This window comes from Manis javanica, chromosome 11 (assembly GCF_040802235.1).
Source record: "Manis javanica isolate MJ-LG chromosome 11, MJ_LKY, whole genome shotgun sequence".
NCBI lineage: Eukaryota > Metazoa > Chordata > Mammalia > Pholidota > Manidae > Manis > Manis javanica.
In genome coordinates, this window is record NC_133166.1 from 113,164,243 (window position 1) to 113,192,154 (window position 27,912).

Below are 27,912 nucleotides of genomic sequence, written 5' to 3' on the forward strand. Positions count from 1 at the left end.
GAAGCTTCTACAGATAATTCATTTTTGATAAATTAGAACACAATGGCAAGTGTGTGTTTCTACAGCGTACATATAAAAAGTCCAGTTCTAACCTGAGTAGGACAGGTGCACAGGCCACGTGTGGCGCAGGAACCCTGAGAGGAGTGTGGGTCCCCAGTGTCCCGCCACCCGCCCCTCAGAGGCATCCAGCCCTCAGCCCTCAGCACCCTGAGTGGGCGGCCCCTCCCCGGCACCAGACCTCCTGTGTCTGCGCATGTGCCTGTACTTGTCCACGTAGGCCTTCACCAGGTTGTTCACCTTCACAGGGTTGATCTCCCCGCTCTTGCTGTGGCAGATCTGGAGGGGATAGCGACAGTCACCCAGATGTCCCTCTCAGTGACCAAGCCCTGGGGGCCCGCATCAAGAGGGACAGGGCCCTAACAGGGCTGCCAATGGTCCCACTGAAGACAGCACCCTGAAGAGGACCTGAGCCCAGGGGCCTGAGGCTGTCCCAGCAACCAGTCTTGCTCCCTCACTGTAAGCAGGGTGTGTGAGGAGCTTCTCTGTTGCTTACTAAGCCCCTCAGTGTCTAGGAGGTGCACTACAGGGGGACAGGACTGGCCTGAGGCTGCAGCCAGGACGTGACATCACTGCCCCTGACCTGGTCTGAGCTCGCAGACCCCCTAAAAGTCCTTGCCAACGAGAGCCAGCATGGGCCGCCCGTGAGACCCACAGCTGGGTTGGGGCGCACTCACCTTTTGCACGGCCTTGCGAAGGATGTCTTTGTACTCGGCCTTGGTCACCTCCCTCTTCTGGTAGAAGGGCTTGATGGCCAGCTTCACCTCCTCCACTGCCCGCTCCTGCATGTGCAGCTTCTTCATGTACTAGGACCCAAGGCACGTGCGTGAGCCTGCTGCTGGGGGGCTGCACAGCCGGGCAGAGCTGGGAGGGCCCCTGGGCAGCACGGCTCACTCTGCAGCTCACCTCCTCGTTCTTGGCCTTCTCCACAGCTGGCCTGGGAACAGCCACCTGTTCCTCTGAGTTACTGGCAGTGTGGCCAGCTGGCTCTGAGGCTGTGGTCAGCATGGTGAGCACTGGGGCTGGGCTCTGCACCGACCCACAGGCCGCCCGGGGAAGGCTCCCCTGTAAGATGAACTGGACCATGGGCTGGCTGACAGGAGCGTAGGGTGGGAGGCTTGAGGGCAGAACCGAGGTGGGAGGCAAGCTAGGGCTATAAACCTGGGAAAGAACACAGCCACTGAGTGCCAGCCCAAAGCACAAGGGCCCTGGCAAAGTGGTGTGGCACCATGGCCCCAGCCCAGCCCATGTGGCCTGGGCTCAAGGCCACATCCCTCCAGTCTAGGCACCCACCTGAGAGGGGTCAGCATCTGGGAAGCCAGGTTCTGGATGTACAAAACTGGGCGGTGGGGTCTCGGAGAAGGCAGCATGCTGGAATGCCAGTGTGGAGCCCATACCCTCTGTTTCCCAGATCACTTCCCGGGGGCTCTGCAGCCTGTGAAGTGGCGTGCCTGAGGGCCAACACAGGGGAAGTGGGTGCTGTGGCCACCCCAAGCCAGAAGACTGCTTTCTGGCTAGAAAATTCCAGAAGAGCATCCCAGCAGCAAGGCTCACAGACCAGGGGTCACCTCCCTGTGCCACAGCCTGACCACTGGTATGCTGCCCAGGGAGACCCTTGCCGCCCTGGCAGCCCCAGGAGTGCCCACAGGGGTGCTGCACTCACGTAGACCTCTGTCCCCCGAAGGCGCACTGTGCTCCGCATCCTGGAGGTTCCAGGTGACTCTCTTCACCAATGCTTTAGCCCGCAGCAGGGGTGGTGGGGAGGGGTCACCTTCCCTCTCCGGGGGCACCCCATCTATAGCCTGGGCTCCCAGGACGCCAGGCCTCATGGCCTGCTGGAGTGAGGGCTCCTCACAGGGGCCCTCTGCCTGGGGTGGGGGCTGCGTAGCGTTTTCCTGGTGGCTCAGTGGTGCCTCCTGCCTGATGGTGGCCTCAGCCAGGCCAGGATCCTGCTGCTGGCCCGCAGTGGGCAGAATGGGGGTGGGTAGGCAGTCTCGCTCGGGTGAGGAGTCCGTGCTCTCTGGGGAGGGTGGGGAGCTCATGTCCTCAAGCTGCATGAAGACGGCGTCACCCAGGAAGTCCTCAAAGATGTGCCCTGCCTCACTGTAGTCACCATCCTCGCCAGCATCCAGGTCCCCAGGCAGACATGTGGCTGGCACCTCTAGAACCGCCTGCTCAGCCATGGCCCCGGCTGGCGAGGCACTGGCCCCTGCTGAGGCTGATGGCTCCAGGTCTCGCCTCAGCTCCTCTGGAGGTGGGGGTGCCACACTCCTCTCTGGAGACTGGGACTGGGGCTGTGGCTGCTTCTCCCGGGAGCGGGGCCGCTGGTGTTCCCGGGGCCTATGCTCCATGCTCGGTGACCGGGACCTGTGCTTCCTTGACTCATGGGAGCCCCGCCGGTCTCGAGGCCGCTCAGGGCTCCTCCCCCTTGGGTGCCAGTGCCTGCGTGCCCGCTCCAGGCTGCTGGGGGGTGAGCACTCCCGATCCCAAGGCCTGGATCCCGACCACCTTTGCTTCCGCCTCCTGCTCCCACGGGTCTCATGGGAGGAGCTGCCGGAGCTGCATGAGCGGGACCGGGACCCCCGCCAGCCTCGGCCCCGAGAGCCCCTCTCCCTCCTCCTGTCCCCATCCTTGGCCTTCTTCCGCCTGGCCCGCTCGTGGCCACTGGAGTGGTCGCTAGAGGACCTCCGGCTCCTGGCCTTGAGCCGCTGCCTCTTGGAGTGGTCCTCTCCTGCCGGCGGTGACATGGACTGTGAGGTCCTGTCCCCGGAGCGGGAGCTGGAGCGGGTCCTCCTGTGCTCCCTAGCAGCAGCCCGCTTCCTCTTGTCTGTCTTCCCGCCACGGGAGCTGGACGTTGAGTGCAAGCAGGGCGAGGACTGCAGCTCCACGATGCGGTGTGTGGCCGGTGGTGGAGTGCCTGGCTCAGCCATGGTCACACAGGTCACTGTCCGTTCCTCTGAGCCAAAGAAAGTGTTGCAGGGCAGCTGGTCCTTGTCCTCCCAGGGATCTGGCGGAGACGGCCTCTGCACCAAGACAGCTGGTCCTTGGCCCATAATGGCCCCCCCAGGCTCAGTGTCAGAGACCCCCTCAGTGGGCCTCTTGCCCCGGAGCTTGAGCATGCTGGAGGGAGGTGCCCGAGAGAGCTCAGGCTCCATCCCAAAGCCAGTTTCCACTGTGTAGGAGGTGACACAGCGCACAGCCTGCAGCACTGGGGCCTTTGGGCTGTCGACAGAGATGGTGCGAGTGATCTCAGAGGGCAGGGGACTGGGGCCCAGATGCTCTGGGCTGCTGCCAGCAGAGCTGGAGTCGGAACCCGTGGGCTCAAAGGGGTCATAGATCTCACTCTTGAGCTGCTTTGCCTTCCTGATGGAGAAGAGGGGTGGGGGGTTCTCCTTCCTTTGCACCTTAGCGTCCACAGGCCGAAACGTGTTACAGAAGCCAGGGTTGGAGATCTTACTGGAAGGGGCCGTGTTCCCAGGAATGTTGATCCGGAAGCTCTCGAAGGTCGAGCTAACGCCCTTCCCCCTAGAGGGCCCGGGCGTGGCTGTGGACTGGGTGCCGCCCGCCCCATGCATGCCAGGCTCCTGCGGGCCCCTACTGCTGGGCTCACCCTGTGCCTGGGTGCTGCGGCCGGGCTGCCCGGGCCCCTCCCTGCCCGTCAACCGGCTGATGCAGGAGCTGGGAATGTCGACACACTGCCCGCAGGTGGGGGCTGTGCCTGCTGGGGCATTGCTGCCATCCCATCTGACCTTTGGTATCCTGGGGAGCTCAGAGATGGTCCTCCTGGGAGCTGGTCCCGGGGTCTGCCCTTGCACAGCACTCTTCAGTGGGGCGTCACAGAGGCCAGCTGAAGTCCGGGACAAAGCCAATCTAAGAGGTGGAGCATGCTTGTTGTCGCCAGTAAATTGGGGCTTGTCACTTAGTTTTAAGCCAGGCTTGCTCACGTCTGGTGTGTTCTGAGACTGCCCTGACTGAGGGGTCACGGAGGAATCCAGCTGCACAGTCACCCCCGCTGGGAGCCCGGGAACGCAGGAGTGGGTGGCCTGGCATCCTGGCCCCCAGCTCTGCAACCTGCCTCCTGGGTGCTGTGCTCTGAGCTGCAGGCGGTCCCCGCACCCAGGGCCTTCTCCCACTCTGGACGGACAGGCAGCCCCTCGCTGGATAGAAACAGGTGCTACAAGACAGAGGCAAACACAATCAGCCCCGCACTCCTCCTTTAAAGAGCTCAACGACCGCTAACCCTCACCAAAATGGCTCTTTCAAAAAGCACGTTTGAAATTCTCCGTTTTTCCCTGGAGTTAGATGCACTCCCCCTCAGGCAAGGCTTCGGGTTGGTCAAGGGGTTGGAGGAGCTTTCCTTTCTGCTGTGTAGTCACACACCTTGGCGTGTGACTCTGTGACACCCCTGGTTCAGCAGAGACTGTACTGGCACAGCCTGCCCTGTCCATCCCTGAAAACCTGCCAGGGCCCAGATTTGTGGGAAGACTGGTTCCTGTGGCTCTGAGGACACATACCAGCCATGTTATGGCTGCACAGGGTCTGTGGCCTGGTGAAAGCTCTACCATCGTCTTAATCAGCAGCAAAGCTAATGCCTAACATTGCACCTCAACACCCACCCGCCACCCAGAGGAATGTGGACCAGAGGCCGCACAACTGCTTCTTGAGGAAAACGTGTTTCAATTCCTCTGAGTGCAGAGGCAGGGAGGGCATCCCCGAGGGCACTCTGCTGGCAGACAGGGCACCACAGCCTCACCGGCCCTCCGGGCGCTGAGGGAGCCGTCGCGGTGAATGGTGATGCTGGCACTGTCCATCAGCAGCAAGCTCTGGCCCGACAGGATGCTCCCCAAAAGGTCAGGCTCGGGCGCCGTGGCAGGCACGCTCCTCCTGTGAGCACAGACCCGGCAGGCGCTGCTGTCACCACACCCCACAGCCCCTTGCATCCTGGCTGCCATGCTGAATCCCTGAAGGGAAGGAGTGAGGCCCACCCAGCAGCTCTATAGTAGCAACAGTGGGGGTGTAATCACCTGATCTTCCAACCCCAGCTGCCACCAAAAGGCAAGAGCTGGCAGACGGACATCAGTACAGGTTTTAAAGGTGTCAGAAGATCCAGTCAGATAGGGATGGCCTGTGCCAGACAGTAGCTTGTTTCCCTGCCTGGTGCCTCCCCTGGGGGTGGGCTCTGTGGCAGAGGTGGGCATGCAAAGCTGGAGCTATTCACGCCAGCTCACGCCAGGCAGACTGGCACTTTATCATTGGAGGGCCAAGGGCAGGGCCCACCAAGACAGGTCTCCATGCTTGGGTGGCAGCAGAACAGTAGGCCTATATGGAACCTGGCTGGCTGGTCCCTGCAAGCCTGTGGCCCCATCACCGACCCCAGAACCACTGTCCCCCTGTCCCAGGACATACCTGGGGGGCCCCATGGAAACAGGCCTAGCCACGGGCTGGTGAGAACGCAGTGCTGAGCGGGACAGAATCCTCCGCTTGGTACTCAGAGGGGAAGCAGGGTTTGCAGACAGCTCTTCACTGCTGGAGGGAGGACACAGGCCAAGGGGGTGGGTGACCCCACACCAAAACCCAGGGAGACACCCCTGGCCTCCTCAGTGGTGTCTAGCAGGCGGGCTAAGCACTGCTCATACTCCTGACCATACTGCACACAGGGCCCACACAGCAGCTTCGCGTTGGCAGCTGCCTGGCCTGGGCAGGGGTCGGGTGGGGGCACACATGCATGGTACAGTTGCCTATACACCACCTAAGAGCGTGAGGATGACCCTGAGCAAGGAATAGTTACCCTCTTGTCTGAGGCTTAGCCACACCCACCAGGGGGGAGGGTACTGGGTCCACACTAAGAAGAAATGCCTGCGATAGTACCATGTGGACCATACTCCCTGAAGGTACCTGTCAAAGGGGTCCAGCTCATATGGGTCTCCAAACAGAGACAGAGAGGCTGCTCCGATGTCTGCACGCATCAACCCCAGGGAGGGGTCTGCTGGCTTGTACACTGATGGGATGCAGGCTCCACGGGCTGGCCTCCGGAGGCCCAGTGTCCGCGCAATGCGAGAACGAGCCGTGACTTCTTTCTGAACCGAGTAACAAAGAAAAACTGATCAAATAAGATTGAAACCTAAAAGTTCTAGAAATGCCATTTCAAATATCAGTTAGCAACATCAAACACCAGGCTAAGTAAATGCTGAACTAAAGCCAGAAGTCTCTGTGTGTATTAATCATAATGTCTTAAGAGGTTTTACTTAACCGCAGAATTAGTAAGTGTGTCCCAAACATCTCCGACCCGCAAGCTCACAAGCCTGCCGCAGGGCCTTACATGTTGCAGTTATCAGGTATGTGTTTTGAGCAAAAATTTACAAAGAGGAAACTAAACCATCCAACTGGCGAGTGACATGACAGCTGTGTCTGAAAAACTTCTGGAGGGGCCGGGAGGGGACAGCAGCCACCTGCGGCTTGGACTCGGGCCCAGAACACAGAGCCAGGCGCAGTCGAGGGTGTGAAGGGAAGAGCCAAGGGCTATGGCGCAGAAACAGCAGCAAGGAAAGGTCCCTACCGACGCCCACCTGTGGTCACAGCTTTAGCGCCTACTCACTTGAGGAATTTCATTTGAATGAAATAAACCACGTGCAAATATTCCATTTAAAACTAAAAACCATTTTTCTATACTAGGTGAACTCACATTAATTAGGCACAGTAATGATCTTGGGCGCAAATTCACGTTTGGAGGCAGCACTCTTGAGTGGCAGCTGCTACCCAGCTTTGTGTTTCACATTACATGTCTTCAATGCCCGGCCCCAGCAGGAGAGAGGACACAGCACTTCAGAAAAGGCCCCACGGAGGCACAGGCGCCTCTGACAAATGGGCCAGCCTCAAGTGGACCGTGTCCCCAAGCTGCCTGAGGAGACTTGGACAGGACATGACAGCCCTGCTCACACCCAGACCACTTGCCAGGGAGACACTCTGTAGCTGGCATTTCTCTCAATTGACCTGCTGGCTCACTCCCGGCCCGCTAGCAACCAACTCACCTCCCTGACCGGCTGGAGGCCACAGCCAGGCTGCAGAAACAACCAGGCCTGCAGCCCCTTTGTACCCCCAGGGCCACCCCTTGGGTTCCAGGAGTTACACACAACCCCTCAGGAGGTCCAGCTCCAAAGGACCATGGAAAACACGTTGCCTCAGTCCCACCTTCAAGCTATGCTGTAGAAATGGTCATTTTTATCATCGACTCTCCAGGCAAATACAGAAAAGAGGCCGTTTGTGTGGCTCCCACAACCCACCCACAAAAAGGAATGAACATGGCACACATGGCCCGGCAGATACCTTTTTCTTCTTCCCCTCTCTCCTCTTCCCACGGCCCTGGCGCCTCCGAGGCCTCGCCCGGGTGCTCTTGCTCTTCACGGATGACTTGGGCTGCGCTTGCTTTCTTCCCAAAGTTTTCTTCCGCCTTCCTACAAAGAGGACATTGAGTCTAGGTCTCATGGTGTGCCAAGGCCTCTGAGGACACGCCGTACCTGCAGGACCTGGAGTGCGGACCACCAGCTGTACAAGATAAACCATAACTATAAAAATAATGCCCCTCCTGGAGGAAAGAGAGGGAAGGCAGCACAGGGCAAGGCAGAGTGTAACTCTGGAGTCTTTGATTTGTAGATCTGACTTTCAGAACCAATAAATACCCTCCATGACTATGAAAAACAAGATCAAGTTTGAAAGGAGCCTTGATGATCAACAGTAAAATGAAGCCTATGACCCCAGCTCTGCACTACTTGGTGGTCTAGCCACAGAGAAGAACCCCTCCAAGAGACCCAAAAACAGTAACTTCGCTGTCCATCTCCAGTGAAACCCAGGGAGGAAGCTGCAAAACCACTCGGCGTTCAGTCCAAGGCAGTCATCTGTGAGGTGCTGCCATGGGCTAAGTGGGGACAGGCACCCTGATTCTGTGATGTTCCAGCATCCCCTGGAACCTCAGCATGGGAGAAAGGGAATTCCAAGGTGGAGAGACGGGATTGAGGTATGCTGCCAATATGTCCGGTGTGTCTGCATCCGCGAGCCTGGAATGATGCCACAGTCCTAACTGGTAGCTGTACTGAACTAGGAACTCATGTGAACACCACGGTGCTAGTCCACTCCAACCACACACACCACAGGCCCCTCAGGGAGGCCAGGGCCTGATGGCTCAGATCCCAACAGGGAGGCCAACAGAGCCCACTCCTCTCACAGAAGGCACGCCCTCCCCCAGGCACACACAGACCCAAAACCTGGAGGCAGGGACTGGTCAGCTGGCCAGGCTGGGGCTCCGGCATCCCTCTACAACCACGGGAGCGGGGGACACACAGGCACAGCCCCCAGACAACATGGAACTTACCTGGCTCTGAATTCAAAAAAGCCATTTTTAAAAATTCTATCACATTTATAACACAATTAGAATCTTCCACACTGAATGGCTATTTCTAGGAGTTAAGGAATTCTGTTCATTTTTTTGGGGTACCAGTGGTATTGTGGAAAAGACTCCCTTGTTTATGAACATACTGCAAAATATTTATGGATAAAACGATGATGCCGTGAAGGATTTGCTTCAGAATAATGTGGGAGGGAAGCAGGGGTGGGGCAGAGGCAAGGCAGCCCGGCAAGGAGTGGCCCCAGCCAGGGGAGAGGGCCACCACCTGTGTCCCCCACCCTTCCACAGGTTTGACGTAAGTCTGTGGAAGAAAGAGTAAAAAATGCACTAGAAAAGCAAAAAAGGGGGGGGAGAGGAAACAAAGAGGCATAACCAAAGCCACGAGCGCTATTCTCAGTCACCTGACCTCAGGTACAGGGACAAAGCATGACCCTTCTGTCCTCTACACATCATGGGGACAAAGACAGCTCTCTGGGCAACGATGACAAGGGTACACATGTTGTTATGTAAACGTGGCATTTCCACATGTGGAAAAGGAGACATAGGTGTCAGACACAAGAGCAAAAACCATCATCCTGAACCTGACCCTCGAATCACATGCCCTTAGGATGCATTTCCTAGCTCTGTCCCCTATGAGAGTTCAAAACCCATGCCAGCAGCCAGCAGAGACTCTCGGGTCCCAGATCTGGTCTGAATCCCATGCTCCCCAAGGACCAGTTCTTCCCAAGAGGGTCCAAGGCCACAGCAGGCCTGTCACACATCTTCAACTCTGCACATCCCACTGCAACAGCCATGCCAGCACTGACAGGGACATGCAGAGCTCAGCAGACATGTCCCCCAGCCCCCAGCCCACGAGACCCGGTGCCAGGGCACAGAGGACAAGCTCCTGACTATTCTGAGTGGGTGAGAATGCAGAGCAGCCCCTGTACCCTTACGTTGCCTGTGGGGCATGAAATGGCACGTGTCTTAAACACATATTCCCTGTGACTCAGCTCGTCTGCCCCCATCTACCCAAGACATGAAAACATCTGCCTGGGAGGGACTTGCATGAGAATGCTCACCACGCCCATCACAATAACGCCAAACAGCATAGGTCAGGCCAGGGAGCTGGGAAGCAGAAGGGGTGCACTGCAATGGAACATTCTCAACATGAGACAGAACAGACCATACGTGACCGCTTGGACCGGAATCAATGCCACTGAGCTGAGCGACAAGCTAGGGCACACTCAGGGTGTCAAGTCACACCCTTTGAAGTTCGAGGACAGGTAACACGCATATAGTGATGAGGTCAGCCGGCCACCTGGTGGCGCTGTAGCACTGCCCGGGAAGGGCAGGACTGGGTGGGGCGCAGTTAGCCATTGAGCCTGGAACCCCATGAGTGGATGCGCACACACGTGGTACACGCATCTCAGTAAAGGAGACTATCAATAAAGACTGCAGATTATAGCCCCTGAATGAAACAGGCACCCTGAGTCCACAAGGACTCCATGAACATCAGCTCCTCCCTACAGCAGTGCTCCCGCGGCAGAGAGGAAGCCAGCACCATGTGCAGCGGGAGGAAGCTGGTGGGGGGCACCTATCAGTCACCAGGGAAAAGGGAAGCTCCTGGGATGCAGTGACTCAAACTAGCCTGGGAGGGGACTGGCAGGCCTGCCCAGAGAGACCAGCTAGCACTCCACCCCCCACTGGGAGTCAGCCAGGTCTTCAACTGTCCACTGGGAGAAGCAGCCACCCGTTTTTCCAGATCCCCCAAGTGCAGCAGAATGGGGGTGTCACGTTGCCCCAGTGTACATGGAGAGGGTGACCGCGTGAATCCGGGGTATGTTCAGGAAGAAACCAGACCCAGACCCAGACCCACCTGGCCTGAAGGGGCTCCCCTGTGGCATTTTGGGCCCTGAGAAAATCAGGCTGCAGAAACTGAAGGGGCGTCAGTGCGGTGCAGGGCAAAGCTGCCACTGGGGGCCAGCACCCATCTGCTGCTGTCAGGGACACACCCCAGCACTCAGCCAGCACCACCACACCCAGGCTGACCTGTTTTCCTCTTCCGTTTGGTGGGGGCTCGAGGCGTCAAGGGGCGCTGATACACAGCAGTGCTCAGGCCAGTGGCCACAGCCTCAATGGTCTCGTCCAGCAGCGAAGATAAGAGGTACCTTGGGACCTGCTACACAGCACAGGCGGCTGGAGGTCAGAGGGTGGTTGTACCACCACAGCCCCTCCATGGAGCCCCATACACACCCCACCCGCCCAGCAAAGCCCAGAAGCTGGATGCCCTGAGCCTGGCAGCAGTAGGCCCAGCTGGCTTCACCTTCACGCCTCCAGCAGACAGACTGTAGGAGTTTCCCACAAGCACCACAAGACGGCTCAAGGGAGTGAGGTCTGGACAGCGGCCTGAACAGCAAGGTCAGGGCAAGCCCAGGACAACTATGTGGGTGCAAAGCAGAGCTGCACTGCAGAGCGGGTGGCAGAAACAGGCCATGGGGACGCTGGGTGTAGGCGTGAGTTCAGGAGGGACCCTAGGGTCTGCTCTGAGAAACGGGGTCTGGGGCTGGTGTCTGTGACGGGGCTTGGAGCCAGCTTCCCATTCAGCATTACACTGCCCCTGCTTCAATGCAGCCATAAGGAGAGGATGAAAGCAAGACCCACAGGCACAGCTAACCCGAGGCTGGGCAGCAGCTCTGGGCACTGTGGCCTGGAAGGCAAGAAGCTGCCCCGCAGCCCTGGGCCCTGCAAGCGGCCTGGATGCAGGGCCCCGCTGCCCTCAGCCACACACACCCCTCTGCTGTATGCGCCACGCACCCACCTGGATCCTCTGGGCACTGGAGATCCGGTTCCGGTTCACAGTGGCTCGCACTCGCTCACTCTGCCGTGTCCTGGCAATGGCCCGGGTCCTTCCTACGTGAGGCCGAAACCGGCTGGTGGTGGGTACCACATCGGCCAAGAGCAGGGAGACCTCCTCCTCACTCACAGAACTGGCATCTTGGAAGAAAGAGAATCCTGGGCTGGTGTGCCCTCCACCCACCAAGGCCTCGCTCCAGTGCGGGGACTCAGAGCAACAGCGGGCAGTAGACCACCCAAGCCTGGGCCTCCTGAGCCCATGCCCAGCAGCCAGCCCTGCCCAGGAGTGCAGTGGAAGCTGTCCCCATAGGAGACCCCTAGACGTGTTCCCAGCCAGCCTCTGGCCAGAGCCTCCTCCCCGGGGCAAGGAGGGCTAAGTTCCGCAGGGGGGCAGTGCAGTACCAATGGCAGGGGCGGCCCCCGGAGCAACACACTCTGGACAGAACCACTCGTCCACGGGCACCTCCTGGAGAGGGGGTTCCAAACAGTCCATGTGGTACCTGCAGGGAAAAAGGGGGCCTGTCAGACCCAAGTCCCAGCCTCAACCCAGCGGGCCACAGGGCAGGTATCTGAATCCAAGTGCCCAGAGACCACATGTGCCCTGATGTGGGCTGACCTGACATCCAAACCTGCATGCTGAAGGCCTAACCCTCAATGTGGCTGCATCTGGAGCCAGGCTTCTGGGAGGAACGAGGGTTCGGGGCCATGGGGGTGGGATCCTGACTCATGGGTCAGTGTCCGACAGGAGGACGGCTACGAGCACACTTGTGAGCCAGGAGAACTCTCACCAGAGCCCAATCCTGTTTGCACCCTGGGTCCCGCCCAGTGCACAAATACCACATCAGAGGTCACACATAGGTGACGCTCAGAGGTCCACACTTCAAATTTGAGACACTTGTGTTCTGACTTTCTTGTGGCTCCTCCCACTGGCATTCTGAGTGACCGAACCTCCACTGCAAGCTTCTGGACATCTCCACCCTCCAAAGAAGGCTAATGGTCCCCAAACACTCCACAGGAGACCTACTATGTGGGGGAATCAAGCTATGAAAGAGGCACATGACCCAGAGAGGCTCCATCCTGTGCTGATGGAGGCAGGTGACATGCACCCACCTTCTCTGGCAATGTGACATCAGTGTGTCCCCTGCCCAGCCACTCAGTGGCCCCAAGAGTTTCAAATGTCAGCACCTCACACTTCACAATCCAGTCTGAGTAGCTAATGAAAAAAAAAAAAGTTCTGTTTTTAAAAATAAACAAGCAGGATCACATCAAACGAAAAAGCTGCACAGGAAAGGAAACCACCCCCAAAACAAAAAGGCAGCCACCATATGGGAGCAGGAGTTTGCAGACAAAATGTCCAGAAGCGGCTAACACCCGAACATACGAAGAATCCACACAACTCAACACCTAAATAACAAATAATCCAATTAAAAAATGGGCAGAGGAGCTGAAACAGACAGTTCTCCAAAGAAGAAATTCAGATGGCCAACAGGCACATGAAAAGATGCTCCACATCGCTAGTCCTCAGAGAAATGCAAATTAAAACCACAGTGAGATGTCACCTCACACCAGTAAGGATGGCCACCATCCAAAAGACCAACAACAATAAAATGCTGGCAAGGCTGTGGAGAAAGGGGAACCCTCCTACACTGCTGGTGGGAATGTAAATTAGTTCAACCATTGTGGAAAGCAGTTTGGAGGTTCCTCAAAAAGCTCAAAATAGAAATACCATTTGACCCAGGAATTTCACTTCTAAGAATTTACCCTAAGAATACAGCAGCCCAGTTTGAAAAAGACAGACGTACCCCTATGTTTATCGCAGCACTGTTTACAATAGCCAAGAAATGGAAGCAACCTAAGTGTCCATCAGTAGATGAATGGATAAAGAAGATGTGGTCCACATGCACAATGTAATATTATTCAGCCATAAGAAGAAAACAGATCCTACCATTTGCAACAACATGGATGGAAGTTGGTGAAGGGGGGAGTCTAGTAAACATAATGTTCCTCATGTAATTGTAGATTAATGATACCAAAATAAAATTAATAAAATTAATAAAATTAAAAAAAGGGCAGAGGACATGAGCAGACATTTCTCCAAAGAAGACATACAGATGTCAACAGGCACATGAAAAGATGCTCCACGTCGCTAATCAGGGAAATGCAAATTAAAACCACAATGAGGTATCACCTCACACCAGTTAGAGTGGCCACCATCCAAAAGACAAGAAACAACTGGCGTTGGTGAGGATGTGGAGAAACCTGGTGGGAATGTAAACTGCTGCAGTCACTGTGGAAAGCAGTATAGAGGTTCCTCAAAAAACTAAAAATAGAAATACCCTTTGACCTAGTAATTCCACTCCTTGGAATTTACCTGAAGAAAACAAAATCCCCAATTTGAAAAGACATATGCACCCCTATGTTTACTGCCATATTATTTACAATAGCCAAGATTTGGAAGCAACCAAATCCATCAATAGGTGAATGGATAGAGAAGATGTGGTACATATAGTGGAATATTATTCAGTCATAAAAAAGGAAATCTTGCCATTTGCAACAACACAGATGGACCTAGAGGGTATTTATTATGCTCAGTGAAATAAGCCAGGCAGAAAAAAGCAAATACCGTATGATTTCACTTATATGCGTAATCTTAAAAACAAAGCATATAAGCAAAACTGTAAATAGACCCATAGACAGAAGAGACTCGTGGTTAGTGGTTACCATGGAGGATAAACAGGTAAAGAGGGGAAAAAAATTAGTGAGAATGTTTGGCATCTTGATCAAGGTGATGGCTACCTGAGTACATACATAGGTTAAAACTCATCAAGCTGTGCACAAAGATTTGTGTATTTTAGTGTATGCCCCTCAAAAAAAGAAAAAAAAGGGAAAAGTTTTGTTTGCTGCAAGTAAATGGAAATGTTGCCTAACTATGGTTTATTTTTCAGCAGCTTCTATCCAGTCTTCAAGGAACAGTTTGGGAAAAGCCGCTGCTGGCATGGGCCATCTGTGCCAGAACTCCCTGAACTTCACCTCGAGACCAGACAGCCCAAAGGCCACGCAAAACCCAACACAGACACATGCTAAAACTGCCTGAGGACCCAGGGCTGGGTTCAATCCAGCGTAACCACCACGCACTGTCCGCAGTATGGAAACGGCGAGGGCCCAGAGACAGGATCGACAAGACCATCCCCCCTGCCTCCCTCCCTGGACCCTGGCAGGGATCTGACCTGAGAACCATGGGAGGGGTGCAGGGGGAAGGGAAGCAAGCCTAGGCAGTACCAGGAGCACCCCAGAGCCCCAGGCAGACTCCCTGAGAAGGCCACCCCTGCAGAGCCCAGGGAACCCTGCAAGGACAAAGCGTGGCTCTCCCTCCTCAGCAGCTCCAGGCCCTCCGGCGGGGCGCCCAGCCCAGCTGGCCGGTTCACCCGTCACTCCAGACGGCAGACTGGCTGTCGACCTACCCACAGACCTGCAGCCCACCTGCTCAAAGACCCTGCACCTCTGGCTCGGAGCACTGCTCTGCCAGGCAGCCTCAGCCCACCAAGAACCGATCCCCTAGTGGAGCAGCCCAGCAAGGCGAGGGCCTGAGGTGTTCACTTCATGAATAAATGCCTTTAAATTAGATTTTAAGCTTAAAAAGAAATCAGAAATAACTGGTACCTTGTTTCATGTAATAGTGAAATAATCTGGCACATTCATACATCTGTAGATCGCCCTGTGATTCTGCTCCAGAAAGAGTAATGGGACTAACTTTACAACTGAGAATTTTTAAGTTGAAAGACTTAACTAAGAAAATTTAGCAGATCGCAAATACTAACAATGTGAACACGTTTAGAAGTATCACTAAATAAATTTTAATAATTAATGTTTTAGATCCACCAGGACTTTCATGTACTTGAATTGCTTTATCTGTTAAATAATTCAAGCACATAAAAAGAAAATCAGTGTATTAAGTTTAGGTGCTTTACAACATTAAAAAAATTTAATGAAGTTGTAAGCAGCCCCCAGAGTCACTATTAGGTTACTAGAATTAAACAAATCTTGATATACAGAATTAGCAGAATTAAGAATTGAGGCTTAATTTAAAAGCCTAAGGAAAAACTAGATTTGCTGCATGACAGTGCCAATCTGCAGCCACCCCCAGGCCACCAGAAGGCACAGGACAGCGGGGGGCTGGGCGCTGGGCTACAGAGGCACCTCCTGCCACATGTGGTCTCTGGGCAGCATCATCTGGTCAGTTGTCCTTCCAGGGCCCAGGGCAGCCCCGCCCACGAGTAGAGCTCTGAAGCCCTAAGCTGCCAACCTGGCCCTCTGTCCTGTGAGAGAACGCCTTTCTGAAGCCTGGCCATCTGCCCCAGAAGTGCCCGCATGGCTGGTCCCCCAGGGCCAACCCCCAACACCAATGCTTTTTGCCTGAGAGAAGGGTCTAGGTCTGCCAGCCTCACTGGGTTCCTTCCCCACTGGCTGGGGTATGTGCTCCAGGGAAAGCTTCCATAGCCTTCCCATCACAGTCTCCAGACGTCAGGACCCCCAAGGAGGCCTACAGAGGACATGGCCAGGCCACAGCCAGGGAAAAGACAAAACACTGCACCATGAGAACACAAGCCCCCAGGAGCTGGGCCAGCTGTGCACGGGGGTCATGGCAGTCTGGCTGGGAAGCCTGCCCCAGGGAGACACACAGCAGCATGAAGTTGTCCCAGGAGCCCGCCCCTCCTCCCTCCGGAGTCCTGGACTCACAGAAAGGGCAGGCCTGCACGCAGCCCCTGCACCCCAGCCTGTGGGCCAGCCCCACACCCCTGGGTTCTCGTGTCCTTGTTTTTCCTTTTTGTCCTGATGTGCTACGAGCACCTCTGGAAGCCTTTTCTGGGGAATGAGTGCAGGGTATAAACAGCAATAGCAGCTGAGGCCTGCCAACCGTGAGGGCGCCTATGGTTAATGCCAGCTTGGGCTGGCTTCCCTGGGGCCTGCCAGGAGACGCCACCTCGGCCAGCCCTAGGACAGGGCAGGCAGCACTGCGCACTCACCCCGCGTCACAGCCGTCACAGAGGAGCAGGCGGTCCTCCCTGTTGCTCCTGCCGCACACCTCACAGAAGGTGGGGTCCTCTTCCTCCTCTCCAGCTCTGGCGCTCTCCACTGGAATCTGAATACAGACAAGCACCCATCACATGGCAGGTAAAGCCCAAGTACCAGAGTGAGCGTGCCAGGACCTGTGGCTGATCCTGAGGTCCACCAGCCTCCAAAGCTTTACTCAGACCCACGTCCTGAGGTGTGGAGTCATGCATATGGGGCCTTTTATGCTCTCCAACTATTTCGGGGTGGTTACCCTGGAGGAAAAAGTGACTCAACAGAAAACAAGACCCATGGAAGGGCCCAAAAGCAGAGCAAGAGGTGGAGACAGCACCATGGCAGGAGACCATCCACACTGTGTGCACTCCAGGGACATCAGGAGCGCGGAGACGGGGGAGCGGCACTGAAGGAGCAGGCCTTCATTCTCTTCACCACCACCACACAATCGGGCAAAAACATGGAAACACGACGGCCAAAAAATGACCCTATCAAGCAGGTGCTGCTCCCCGAGTCACAGCTACACACTGAAAGCCCCCGCCAGAGATGTTCTCAGGGGCAGAAGGAGGCTTGATTAGCCAGTCTTCCCACACACCCAGCCCAGGAACGCTCTCTGCACATGAGAGGCTGCCTGTCACCCCCAGGTGACACGCCTGAGCCTCGCTCTCTGCCCCATGCCAGGGCTCCTCCCAGGTCTTTCTCCCAACCTGGGCCAGCTCAACTGTGTCACGTGGGCTGTGTCCCAGGGACTCTGCCCGACACCTCCCTTGTCCAGATTTCCCCCTGGACACCCCAGGATGGCCTGCATGCAAGCGGCCCACAACTGCAGAGGCCTCAGGCTGCCAGGAGGCCCAGAAGAGCAGGACCGCAGCTGTCTCGGGGCTGTGCTGCAGCGGGTCTGCTGCCCAGGCAGTCAGGTAAGGGCAAGAGCAGGGCTGAAGCTCCGAGGGGTGGCGGCCTCTTCCAGGACTCAGAAGACCCAAGGCCACCTCTAAGTCTCTGTGACACTGTCCCTCAAAAGCGGGGTGGGGTCCCTAAGATCAGCAAAGGAATCAAGGGAAAATATTGCCTTCTTGTTCTCAGCCCTCACAGCAGTGTATCCAGAAATCCATCCCTAGAGGACAGGCTCCACCCTGACCTTCCTCTCCCCGCTGCCCTGACTCAAGAGGGGAAGCTGGAGGCTGGGGAAGGGTGTGTGGGAGTGAAGAGGTCAGAGAGGCGACAGGTGTGCCACTAGATTCCCCCAACTGCTCCCCAGACAGCCCACGAGCCAGGTGGTCAGAGCTGCGCCTCCAGCCACAGCTTCATGTTCACGGCCGCCCACAGCATCTCGGTGGGCTTCTAGAAGGCAAACCGACTTCCCAGAGCAAGTTCCTGAGCCAGGGACCAATGTAGTGAAGACAAGGGTGGGCTGCCTCTCTACCACAGTACCCGCACTCACCTTCTTCAAGACTTTACCACCAAACTGAGCTCGAATACAAATAAACTTGAATACAGTTCGATCAACAGGACAGGAATTGGCATTCTGTAAGAAAGAAAAATGTTATCAGAACCACAGAACAGAGTTCATGACTAATACTGCCGAAGTCACAAATCCCTTTTACCGAGTCACGCACTACCAACGGCTTGTGTGCCAAGCGTGGGTCACACTGTCCTCCTACTGGGGAAGGAGGGCAGAAAAGCAGGCCCTCGAGGCACATTGTGGCTCAGCGCCTCACTGTAGGCTGGGTTCTCACCCTTCCTGCTTCTCCGCGAGGCTGCCTAATGCTTCCTCGTAAGCTCTGAGGCTTCTTTATGCAGCGGGACACTCACCAGATGAAGCTCCACCATTTTCCTCTTGCCTCTAGTAACAGCACATTGACACATACACACTGTTTCAAACCACCTTCATCAGGCACATTGTAAACGTGGTCATTTTAGCGTCCTTTGGTGAGTTTTGACAGTTCACAGCCCTGCAGCACTGCCACACTGTGTCCCACATGGCACAGGCCCTGCTGTGAAGCATGCTTTCCACCATGCAGGCCCACAGGCCACTGCCATGTCCAGTTTGGGTGGTCTAGGGAGGGACTACACATTGCAGGGTCTGTGGCATGGACTCTCACTTCTCTTGCTGGCTCACAGGGAACAGGAACCAACTTTGAGGCTGGACATGGCGCCCACCAACCTGGGCAGTGGGGGCCCCACGCCTGCCCCATGTCTGAGCCTTCCTTCCAGTGCTGAATGGTGGTATCCGCTCCCATGGCAGAGGCCCCCATCAGCCTCCTCTTTGTCTGTGTGCCTGTCCTTGGCAGTCAACTGAGCTTTTCTGGAAGGTTTCAGAGTATTGCCTTAACTTCCAGTCCCGCTTCCCTGGCAACTGGGTGTGGTGTGAGCCAGGCCCTCCATCTGCCCCCACACTTCGAGAGCCGGCCCTCAACGTGACACGCTGCCCACCACCACTTCAGGCCCTTTGCCCACTTTGGGCTTGGCATCTGTCCCTGGGCCTGACCGAGGGCAACCGCTAGTTTTGTGAGTCTTAATGCCCAGTGAGTAGCTTCTTCCCTGCTCAAGGTCAGCTTGGCTGCCCCTGACATTCCTTCTTTGCTGTGTGAATTTCACAAGCGGGTGTACTGAACACCCCAGGCAGGATGCACAGGAACCCACACTACGTTGCCACCTCTCCAGGGCGGTGGTACTTGTTCAGAAAGTGGCCTTCCATCACTCAGGGAGGCACCTCTGCCATCTCACACATCTTCATGATTTGTTTCTAAGGATGCTGGACTTTTTTAACCTTTGCTAAGCTTGTGTCTAGCCATCTTGTCAAACCTTGAAAACTACAGTTAACTTGTAAAATAGTGACAGCAATAAACATACTGTTGGCAACAGCCCTTTGCTGCCTGGTGCGCATGCTGTGTTTTCTCCTTCTAGCAACCCAACATGACATTGGAAGACAGGCAGTAAATACCATCATGCTCCTCCTTTAATGGCATCAAACCTGGGCTACAGACCCGCCACCACACGAGTGTCAGAGGCAGAGAAATGCCTCCAATGACACCACAGACCCACGGCAGTGTGGACAGTGTGACTACCACCTGGGTCCTGGTGCAAACACACTACCATACATGGACACTTCCGAGCTCTTTGGGAAGACAGTCCCTAGCAGAGCTGGGTGTTAGAGGCTGTGCTGTTACTACTGGTCTCGCTGGGTAAGGGGACAGTGTGGGCATCTGTCACCTTCACAGTGTCCCCATTCTGAAGGTTCATTTGGGCGAGCAGGAAAGGGAACAGAGAGGCAGAGCAATACCCTGTAGATGGTGACAGACCCCAGGGCCACATGGCCCTCCCCTGTGCTATCTACCAGTCTGAAATTCCCACAATGACGGCCTTAAAAAGGAGGAAAGGGGCCCTGCTTCTAAAGCTCGCTTTGGAGCTGCTGCATGTCTCTGGCAAGCACCCCCATGTGTTCTAAGGATGGCCACTCTCACTGCCATGACGAAGTACTGCCGGGTTGAAGGTCATGCTTTCTTCACCTAGGAGATGAATGACCCTGTTGAGCAGGCCCCAGTACACATGCCCCCAGCTGACTCTGCTGGTTGTGGATTGCCCCAAGGTCACTCAGGACTGTCGCAGTGATGTCCCCCAGGGCACTCCAAGAGCACATCAACCCACAGGAGTTTCACCAACAACCCTGAGACCCGACGGCAAAGAATGAAGCAAAGACCAAGCCAGGACCCACCCTGTGGTTCCAACTGCTGCAGCACAGCAGACCCAGCAAGGTGCTGGCCACAGGCTGGGCCCCTTGCACACAAAGGAGCTCCCCGGGGGGAGGGAGCGCCCAGAGAGAAGCCACCTCACCTTGGACCACTCCACGATGCAGTCCAGGCAGAAGTAATGGGCACAATCCTCCGGTGTCCCCACGGCCTGACCCCGGAAGGCATTGAGACAAATTGGGCAGCTCTCAGAATCATCATCAGAATGAAACGTGCCATTGGCTTCCAGCTCCCCCTGAGCGTCCTCTGCTGCCACTGTGTCCCCATCTCCTCCTCCTCCTTCAGAATCTTCTGAACCTTGAGGAGGAAGAGACACCAACTCTGTGACCTGGGGCAGTAAGCGGGCGTGCCCCACGCTGAGGGACACACTGCTTTCCTGCGGCTGCGCCAGCTGCCACCATCACCGGGAGCCTCGCCGGGCCCCGCTGCCAGGTGGTGTCCACTCCCACTCCCCCATGTCCCAGGCCCCCAGCGGATGCCAGAACTAGGGCTGAAGCCTGCACAGTGCCGGCCGCCACACTGTTGATGTCCCTACGCGTCTCAAAACCCGGAGGTACCAGGCCACCCGCTTCCGGAGGGGCCCTCCCTCACAGGGCACTTCTCCTCTTCTGGGATGCAGAGAGCACCCAAGCCGGGCGCTCGGGCCACATCCATTCCTGAGAGGTTTGAGGCTGGGCTGTGACCAGAAGGAAAGGAAAGGGGGCGCTTTCAGCCCAACAAGTAGGGTCCACGCATGCCCTGTTTCTCTCCCTCCCCACCTCCACTAAACAGAATTCAAGTTCACAGGGATGTGAGCAGATCAGAGAGTGGTCCTTCCGAGGCCCTGCTGCTACTCAGCAAAGGGAAAGTACCCCAGTGAGCTCAACCCAGGCAGGCAGGCCCTCTGGAGCCATTTCGACGGGCTGGTTGCCGAGAGACATGCTCCTCTGGTGTGGAAGAAAGCAAACAGCTACTGGGGACTGCTGAGCACGGCTGCAGCCGCCTCACACACTGCCAGAGAGCGGGGCTCTGGCCCGGCCCCCAAGGGGCTGAATTCTGGGGGAGGACCCCAACACCCATGTCTGGACTGCTGGCGCATGTGAACACTGAGATAACTAGCACACCAGCCGAGCAGCCATGCTGTGGCGACTTGTTACAAAGCAAGAGGAAACTATTAAAACTTGGCTAAGGATTCTGTTGTCCACAGAATTCCGGCTGCTGGCAAGAAGGAAGCAGAGTGCTGGCTGGCGGCCCGGCCGCGCCCCGCTCAGGAGGAGGCAGAGGCCGGGTTGCCCAGCCCGCCTGCGCACTCCCAGAAGAATCGGTACCTGAAGGGAAGGCAGAGAGCTTGCCGTCCGAGGGCCACCTGACCTCTCTGTAGAGCGGCACCTCTGAAGTCCCTGAGGGCAGCAGCGGGCCGCCATCAGGAAGGGCAGGTCCAAGCCCGCACCCCGTCTCAGGGACCAGCCGCTCCTGGCCGTTGCCTTCCTCTGGAAGCTTCTCCTTGCCCGCTCAGGCCCACGGAGCCCTCCCCTTCCTGCGATGCCCTCGTAAACATACTCTTGGGACCTGTCACCTGGAGCACAGCTGTTTCTTTATGCCCCCATCTTTGCTGCTAGGTGGTGAGCTCACAGACAGCAGGGACCCTGGCTGAACTGGCTTCTGCCCTCCCTCCAGCTCCCACACAGATCCTCTGGAGGGACAAACTGACAGGACCTGATGACCCCTGCCTTCAGCCATGGCGAGCCAAGTGCCTGTGCCTGAGACCCACTGCGGGTAAGCCCAATGCCCCTACTCAACCTTGGGAAGAAAGCAGAAGAGCCACATTTGTGACCTGCAATCTCAGTACAGATTCTCATGCTCCTGTACAATTTGAGCTCTAACTGGAAAAATGTGTCACCAACATATATGAACTCGCAGACCTGCACTGAGTGTCTACCCTGTTCCTTCATGAGCGCCTGCCCAGACCTGAGGGGTTACTTTTCTGGAGAGCTGTAACAATGATAAGCACAAGAACCTGAAACACTACAATAAACAGACCATGCCTCTCAGAAATAAGGCAGGGGTGAGGAAACTTCCAACCCTGGGCATCCTGTCTGTAGGGGCCCAGGACACCTTCCAGGAAGGTGAGCAGTGAGGCTGGGACAGGGCGGACCACCCAGGGTGGCTGGAAGGCTGGGGAGGGAAGCCCTACACCCAGTGTGCAGCCGCACGGCCTGCCCTTCACAGCAATGTTCCCTGGACAGACGTTTAACCATAAACATGCTGGGAATTCCTCAGTCACTTCACATGTTTGCTAGTCCTCAGGGACTCTGGTCAGAGGAAGGACAACAGCACAGGATGGAGCCACCGACCTGCCGAATGTCCTAGTCAGGTGGTCTCACCACAGCAACCCTCATGTGTGCTTAACAATCCTGTTCCTGGGGTGCTGGGGGGCAGGAGTCCCCTGGGACACTTCTGCTCATTCTGCCAGGAAAGCCAGTCATGTCGTGCTCACCCTGGGGGGCAAGCTCTCTGGATCTTGGGCACTAACCTCCTGCTGCCACCAGGGAAGAGGCAGGCCAGTGTTGTCAAACTGAACTGAGGAAAAGGGTCACAACTCAAGTGAGTCACCATCCCAGAGGATGAGGACTCACTGCAGGAAACTGACAGACAAGGCCTGCCTGCAAAGGACTTTCTCCCCGACCTTTCATACCCCTCAGCTGGCCATTGTGGCCAAATCCAACAATGTCACTAAGGACAGTTTAACATCTGTGCCGTGGCAAGCAGGTGCAAGGAGCCCATTCTAAGTAAGCCTCACCAGATCCGTCTGCCAGGTCCCCCTCCCCATCTTCATCCTCGGTACAGTCACTGTCATCCTGCTCGCTGCCCATGTCATCCTCAGAGCTTCCGCTGTGGCCGTCACTGCTTTCTTCTGTACCTACAGGGGTAAACACAGGCCAGGCTCACCACTGAGGCAGCAGCAATGAAAGCTGCTCACAGATGCACCAGGGTGGCCAGAGGGACAGACAGGTGGGGCTGGGCTAGGGAAAAGCAGATGCACAGGGGCAGCCAGAGAGGCCCCAGGGACAGGGAGGGGTGGGGAGAAGGATTTCAGGCACAGAGGCACCCTCTGTCCTATCTACATTTGTATTGCTTGCATTAAAAACAAAAGAAAGCTTCATGTAATTGTAGATTAATGATAGCAAAAAAAAAAAAAAAAAAGGAAGTCTCACTTCTGCGACTTAAAAGCAAAGAGTATCATCTTTAAAGAGACTGAAAGCTGAAAAGCAACACAGGAAGACACCCCTCTTCCAGGTGGGAGAGGTGGGAGGGTAGCGCACCAGCATCACCAGCCAGGGCAGCAGGGCTGAGCCGCGGGTGTCCATCTGGCCCTGGGCTTTGGTCCACAGGCTCATCCAGGCTGTCGTCATCCATTGCTGGACATTGGAGTTCAGCTCTGAAAGAAACCAGAATCAAGTGATTCCCAACTGTCCCAGGCTGCAAAGCTCTCCAAAGACTGATGGTCATTCTCTACACGTCACACATCCCTGGTGACATGTGTCCACCTGCTGGACAAGGAGGCTGAGCCAGGAGATACAGCACATTTGAGACATCTCACCCACAGTGCTGCACACACGCATGCAGGCAGACCTCGGACCCTATCTGCACAAAGCCACACCTCAGTTTACAAGCCTAATTTAGTCTCAGACTGGCGGCATATTTGCTCCACTGGGCATCTGTGACGCCCAGATAACCCTGAGGAATCCCAATGACAGGGAAGGATGAAATGGGGGCAGGCACCAAAAGGGTTCTCCCTGCACTCCCCTGGCACGCCACTGTCATCCAGCACAGCCTCCACTCCCCTGACCTGTGGGAGGCCAAGAGCCGTGGCTGAGGCTCCACTGACCTCACCCTGAGCCCTCCACAGGGTGCATGCTCAGGCACCGCTGAGTCACTGTGACTGCCCAGGAACAGCACAGGCCCCAGGGAGCAGAGGTCAGGTTCTGCCTCTCAGCTGCCATGTCCACGTGCTCCTGGCTCCTGATTCCTATGCGGGGACACCTGTCCTGCCTACTGTGAGGATAATGCAGATCTAGACAAATGACCCCACAAATGTAGCCAAACCCAATCCTCCTCACACCCCAGGGCCTCCAATCTTGGTTGCCAAATAAGGGTTCCCTTCTCATTAGAGCTACTCACCTCACTCCCAGGCGACCTGCAGAGGAAAGACCTCTCACAGGGAGCCATGCGGTGACCCAATGAGACACAGTGGAGAAAGCCCCCCCATGGCACCATGCTTCTAAAGTCCAGTCTCTGTGGTCAGAGGAAAGGAGGTAAATGAGAGACGGGAGCACAGGAGGCAAAGCAAGAATCCGGGGAAGGCAGTTAGGCTGGAAGCAGCCCAGGAGCCAGGCAAGCCCAGGATCACTCCTGGATCCACAGCAGGCTTCCTTCCCATGGGTCATGTGCTACCATCAGGAGCTGCACATGGGGAGGGACTATCACCACCACCATGCAGTCGCACCCAGGGAATAAATCCGAAGCGGCCAAGGCCAGATTCAGACCCCTGGCGGCTTACTTCCCCTACAAAGCACCAGATTCTAGGATGCTGTTTGCCAAAACAGCAAGGGCCTGTTAATTTGATGAGACTGTCACCTGTCATGCGTTGCTCCTGCCTGGAAACAGTAAACTGAGAGGTGGCTTTGTGGAACTATCAGCCCTCTGTGCCCATGGCAGGCATGGCCCCACCCTTAACTAAGGGTCTGCTCCCCCACTGCCCGGTGACTCAGCAATGCAGCAGGGAACCCATCTGTCCCCCTGGAGTCCTGGCCACGACTTCTGCTGGACAGACTGGTGGGTTAACAGACGTGCAGCCCGTCCAGGAGGATAGCCCCTCTCCCCTGGGTACAATGGCTGCAGCACTTAGGGAAGAGGTTGTAGGGCTCTTTGGCCACAGCTGTGACCATTCCCACACTGGACTCTACCATGTCACCCTGGAATGACAATACCTGCCCTGCCCCACTGGGTACAGCACCACTTCTGCCCTGGAGAAACAACAGCCTGTGAGCGAGGCACACACTCACACACACGAACCTCCAAGGAACATTGCAGACAGCCAAACACAGAAACCGGGATGCTGCCAAGCAGATTCCAGGCACAGAGGGGACAGTCCTGAGGTGCAAGTCCTCTCCTTGGTGATATGCTTCCCATGCACAAGGTCAAAGGTATGAACAAATAGCCTCTTGCTTCTTACTTGAGGCATTGTGGCCTGGGAAGCCCATAGGAGGAAGGGCCTGCCTCAGAGGGCTGGAGATCAGAGGCCGTGATGGGGTTCATAACACAGGGCCTTGCCAGAAATACTAGCTCAGGAATGAGGCTCAGCTCCTTAAGTCCCTGAACCGGTGTGGTTCAGCCACAGGCCTTGTGCACCCCCAGCAAAGCTGATGAGGAAAACCTCCGAAGGCCTCCTCATGCCCCTCTACAAGGGCCGCAGGAAAGCTCCACCTACACAGCCTGCCTGCATCATCACGCAAGTCACTCTGGCAGCACCCGGGAAAAGAACCTAGGTAGTCTCCGAAAGACCTTTCCAGAGCAAGTACCTGTGCAACACCAAATGGAGCCCGCAGTTGGCACTCCACCACCCTTTCCCTGTCAGGAGCACAGCAGTTGGAATGCTGGGCTAATGGGACCCCTACTGGCCCTACCAGCAGCCTCAGCTCAGACATGCCTGCCCAGTCACCATCCCCACCTCTGCCTGGATGTTCGAGTCAACAGGCCAGGAAGCCATCTCTGCAGGAGAGCCCACTGCCCCTCCCAACTGCTGGTCACAATGCTGGCAGTGCTCTGTCTGTGGCTCTTCTGCTCAGCCTCCAGATTTGGGAGGATTAGGGGAAAAACTTAAACCAAAAGGAGTATTTCCCTCTTTTGAATGCAGGGACCAAAAACACAGCAACTCCAACCATTCATTACTAAGGAACCAAAAGAACTTCTGTTGTGGCACCTGGAAACAGTGCCAGGCGAGCACTGCCCCACACCTCACACTGGCCAGTGTCAACATTCTCCACTCCCGTCAGCCAGAGGCTACGAGGCCCTGAAACTAAAGTGCAACGGAATCAGAAAGATAGGGCTCATCAAGGGTAGTACTGCCATTCGTACTGGTTCTTATTCAGAGAACAAGTGATTATGCCTCCTTCACATGGTCAGGATACCACGGCCGTCCAACGGGAGGCTCTCTTTAGGGGAGAGGCAGCCACCAAATGTCCGCACTGGGGGCTGCAGAGAGGACTAATCCAGACTCACCCTGTAGGGACCTTGCCACCAGCCTGGTGCAAAGAGCACATTGGAAGATTCCAGCTACTGTTATTCTGACTCAACTTTCTTCCTGGAAGACAAAACCCCAAGGAGTCCAGAGACAGAGAAAGGTGTGCTGTGTCTCAAGTCAAACCTCACCTGGCCTCAGGTTCTGTCCAGGTGACCACTGGACAAAATGTGGCTCACCAAAACAGCAAGGGCCTGTTAATTTATGAGCATCCTGCTGTTGTAGACACAAGAAAAGTACATAAACCCCAAAGCTGACAACGGTGTAAACCAACTTTTTTACAGAAAAGAGTGAACCAGGAGTCACTGCCCGGGCGCTGCACTCAGTAGCTGTCTGACACTTGTCAAGTTACTTAACGTCTCTGGATTCCAACACGTTCATCTGCAAAGTAGGAAATACAATATCTACTCCTGAGGCACTGTTGTGAAGACTACATGAGTTGACAGGAAACCATCCAATCAACCATTCAGGCCTGCGGGAACGTAGACGGAACCGAAGAAAACAACGATGACCGGGAGCTGGAAACGAGTTAGCGAAGGGTCACGCCTCGCTTAGCGAGGCGAGAGCGACCGCGCAAGTGGTGGAGCGCTTCAGGACGAGGCGGGCTCCCTGCGGTCGGGGACAGAGAGGCGGCCATCCCGGAAGCCGGTGTGCGGGGCAAGGGGCCTCCCAGCCTCGGCGCGGGTACCTGCGCTCGCCCGCCCGGGGCCCCTGCCGCCGTCATCTGGGCTCCAGCCACCGCGCGGCCCCCCAGTCCGGGCCGCGGCGCAGCGCAGGCCTCGCACTCGCGGCAGGCGGCAGACAAAGCGCGCGGCGCCTGGGAATGGCCGCGAGGACCGGGAGAAGCAAGCATCCCGAGGCCGCCGCGGCCCCCGCACGTACCCGGAAGCCTCGCGCCCCGCCTGCCGCTCCCGGGCGCTCGCCGCCGCCGCCGCCGCCCGAGGGACAGCTAGGATTAGGACAGGCCGCAGCCGCCGCCGCGCGCTCCTCGACCCGGAAGTGCACATTACCAGCTTCCGGGACCCTCCAACCCCGCCCATTGGATGGAACCACAGGATCAGGGTGGGGAAGAAGGTCCCAAAGTGGAGGAAGGCGCCACTCCCCGGAGCCCGAGGCCTCGAGGCGTCGGAAACATTGGTTAATGCTCTGTCGCCTCCCCGGAAGACCAGATCCCTGGAATAACTTGTGGTGTTTAAGCCCCAGCTGTGGCTGCTCCGGGCAGTCCTCCCCCTCCTGGGACATGGCTTAGCCCAACACTAGCCCGCCGTCTAGGGCGAATGGGAGCGAACTCCCGGCACACCTGGGACCAGTCCTCAGCCAGGGCCCCGCCCTCGAGCGCGAGATGCTGTAGTGCGCGCGCGGCCGCGGAGAACAAGGCTGCGACGGCCTTGCGGCGCTTCTGGGACAGCAACCTTGAGCCCTCCATTCACGGGTGAACTAAACCGTGATTAAGGGCGCGGCGGTACGAGACCCCATCCCGGGTCCAGTCTGGTCCAGACACGCAGGGCACAGGATCATTGTACATCTCT

General features: G+C 56.5%; 1 protein-coding gene across 6 annotated transcripts; it reads right to left on the reverse strand.

Annotated features, from left to right (window-relative positions):
• Window positions 1-27,423, reverse strand: PHRF1 (PHD and ring finger domains 1). 6 transcript variants are annotated; one of them, XM_073217391.1, is made up of 19 exons: window positions 27,266-27,378; window positions 24,265-24,378; window positions 23,406-23,521; window positions 22,883-23,002; window positions 20,189-20,400; window positions 17,796-17,879; window positions 16,315-16,430; window positions 11,693-11,790; window positions 11,256-11,431; window positions 10,487-10,616; window positions 7,381-7,508; window positions 5,953-6,134; window positions 5,464-5,583; window positions 4,811-4,941; window positions 1,727-4,231; window positions 1,351-1,508; window positions 964-1,218; window positions 735-863; window positions 1-336 (listed from the first exon to the last, which is right to left on the reverse strand). In XM_073217391.1, the coding sequence occupies exons 3-19, from the start codon at window positions 23,497-23,499 to the stop codon at window positions 193-195; spliced, it is 4,782 nt and encodes a 1,593-aa protein (XP_073073492.1). In that variant the 5' UTR covers window positions 23,500-23,521; window positions 24,265-24,378; window positions 27,266-27,378; the 3' UTR covers window positions 1-192. The 6 variants fall into 6 exon arrangements, with proteins under 6 accessions (XP_073073492.1, XP_073073490.1, XP_073073491.1 ...); XM_073217389.1 differs by having other exon boundaries at window positions 1,721-4,231; window positions 10,487-10,613; window positions 27,266-27,377; XM_073217390.1 differs by having other exon boundaries at window positions 1,721-4,231; window positions 5,464-5,580; window positions 27,266-27,377.
• Between the last annotated feature and the right edge of the window lie 489 nt (window positions 27,424-27,912).

Bases quoted from the DNA above. Each gene is read 5' to 3' on its own strand.
- PHRF1 (XM_073217392.1), bottom strand. From the start codon at position 27,423: ATGGGCGGGGTTGGAGGGTCCCGGAAGCTGGTAATGTGCACTTCCGGG. The intron at 23,522-27,265 runs GTACGTGCGGGG...GGTTTCTTTCAG, and splicing joins GCGGGGCGCGAGGCTTCCGG to AGCTGAACTCCAATGTCCAG. The intron at 16,431-17,795 runs GTGAGTGCGGGT...GTCTGTATTCAG, and splicing joins GTGGTAAAGTCTTGAAGAAG to ATTCCAGTGGAGAGCGCCAG.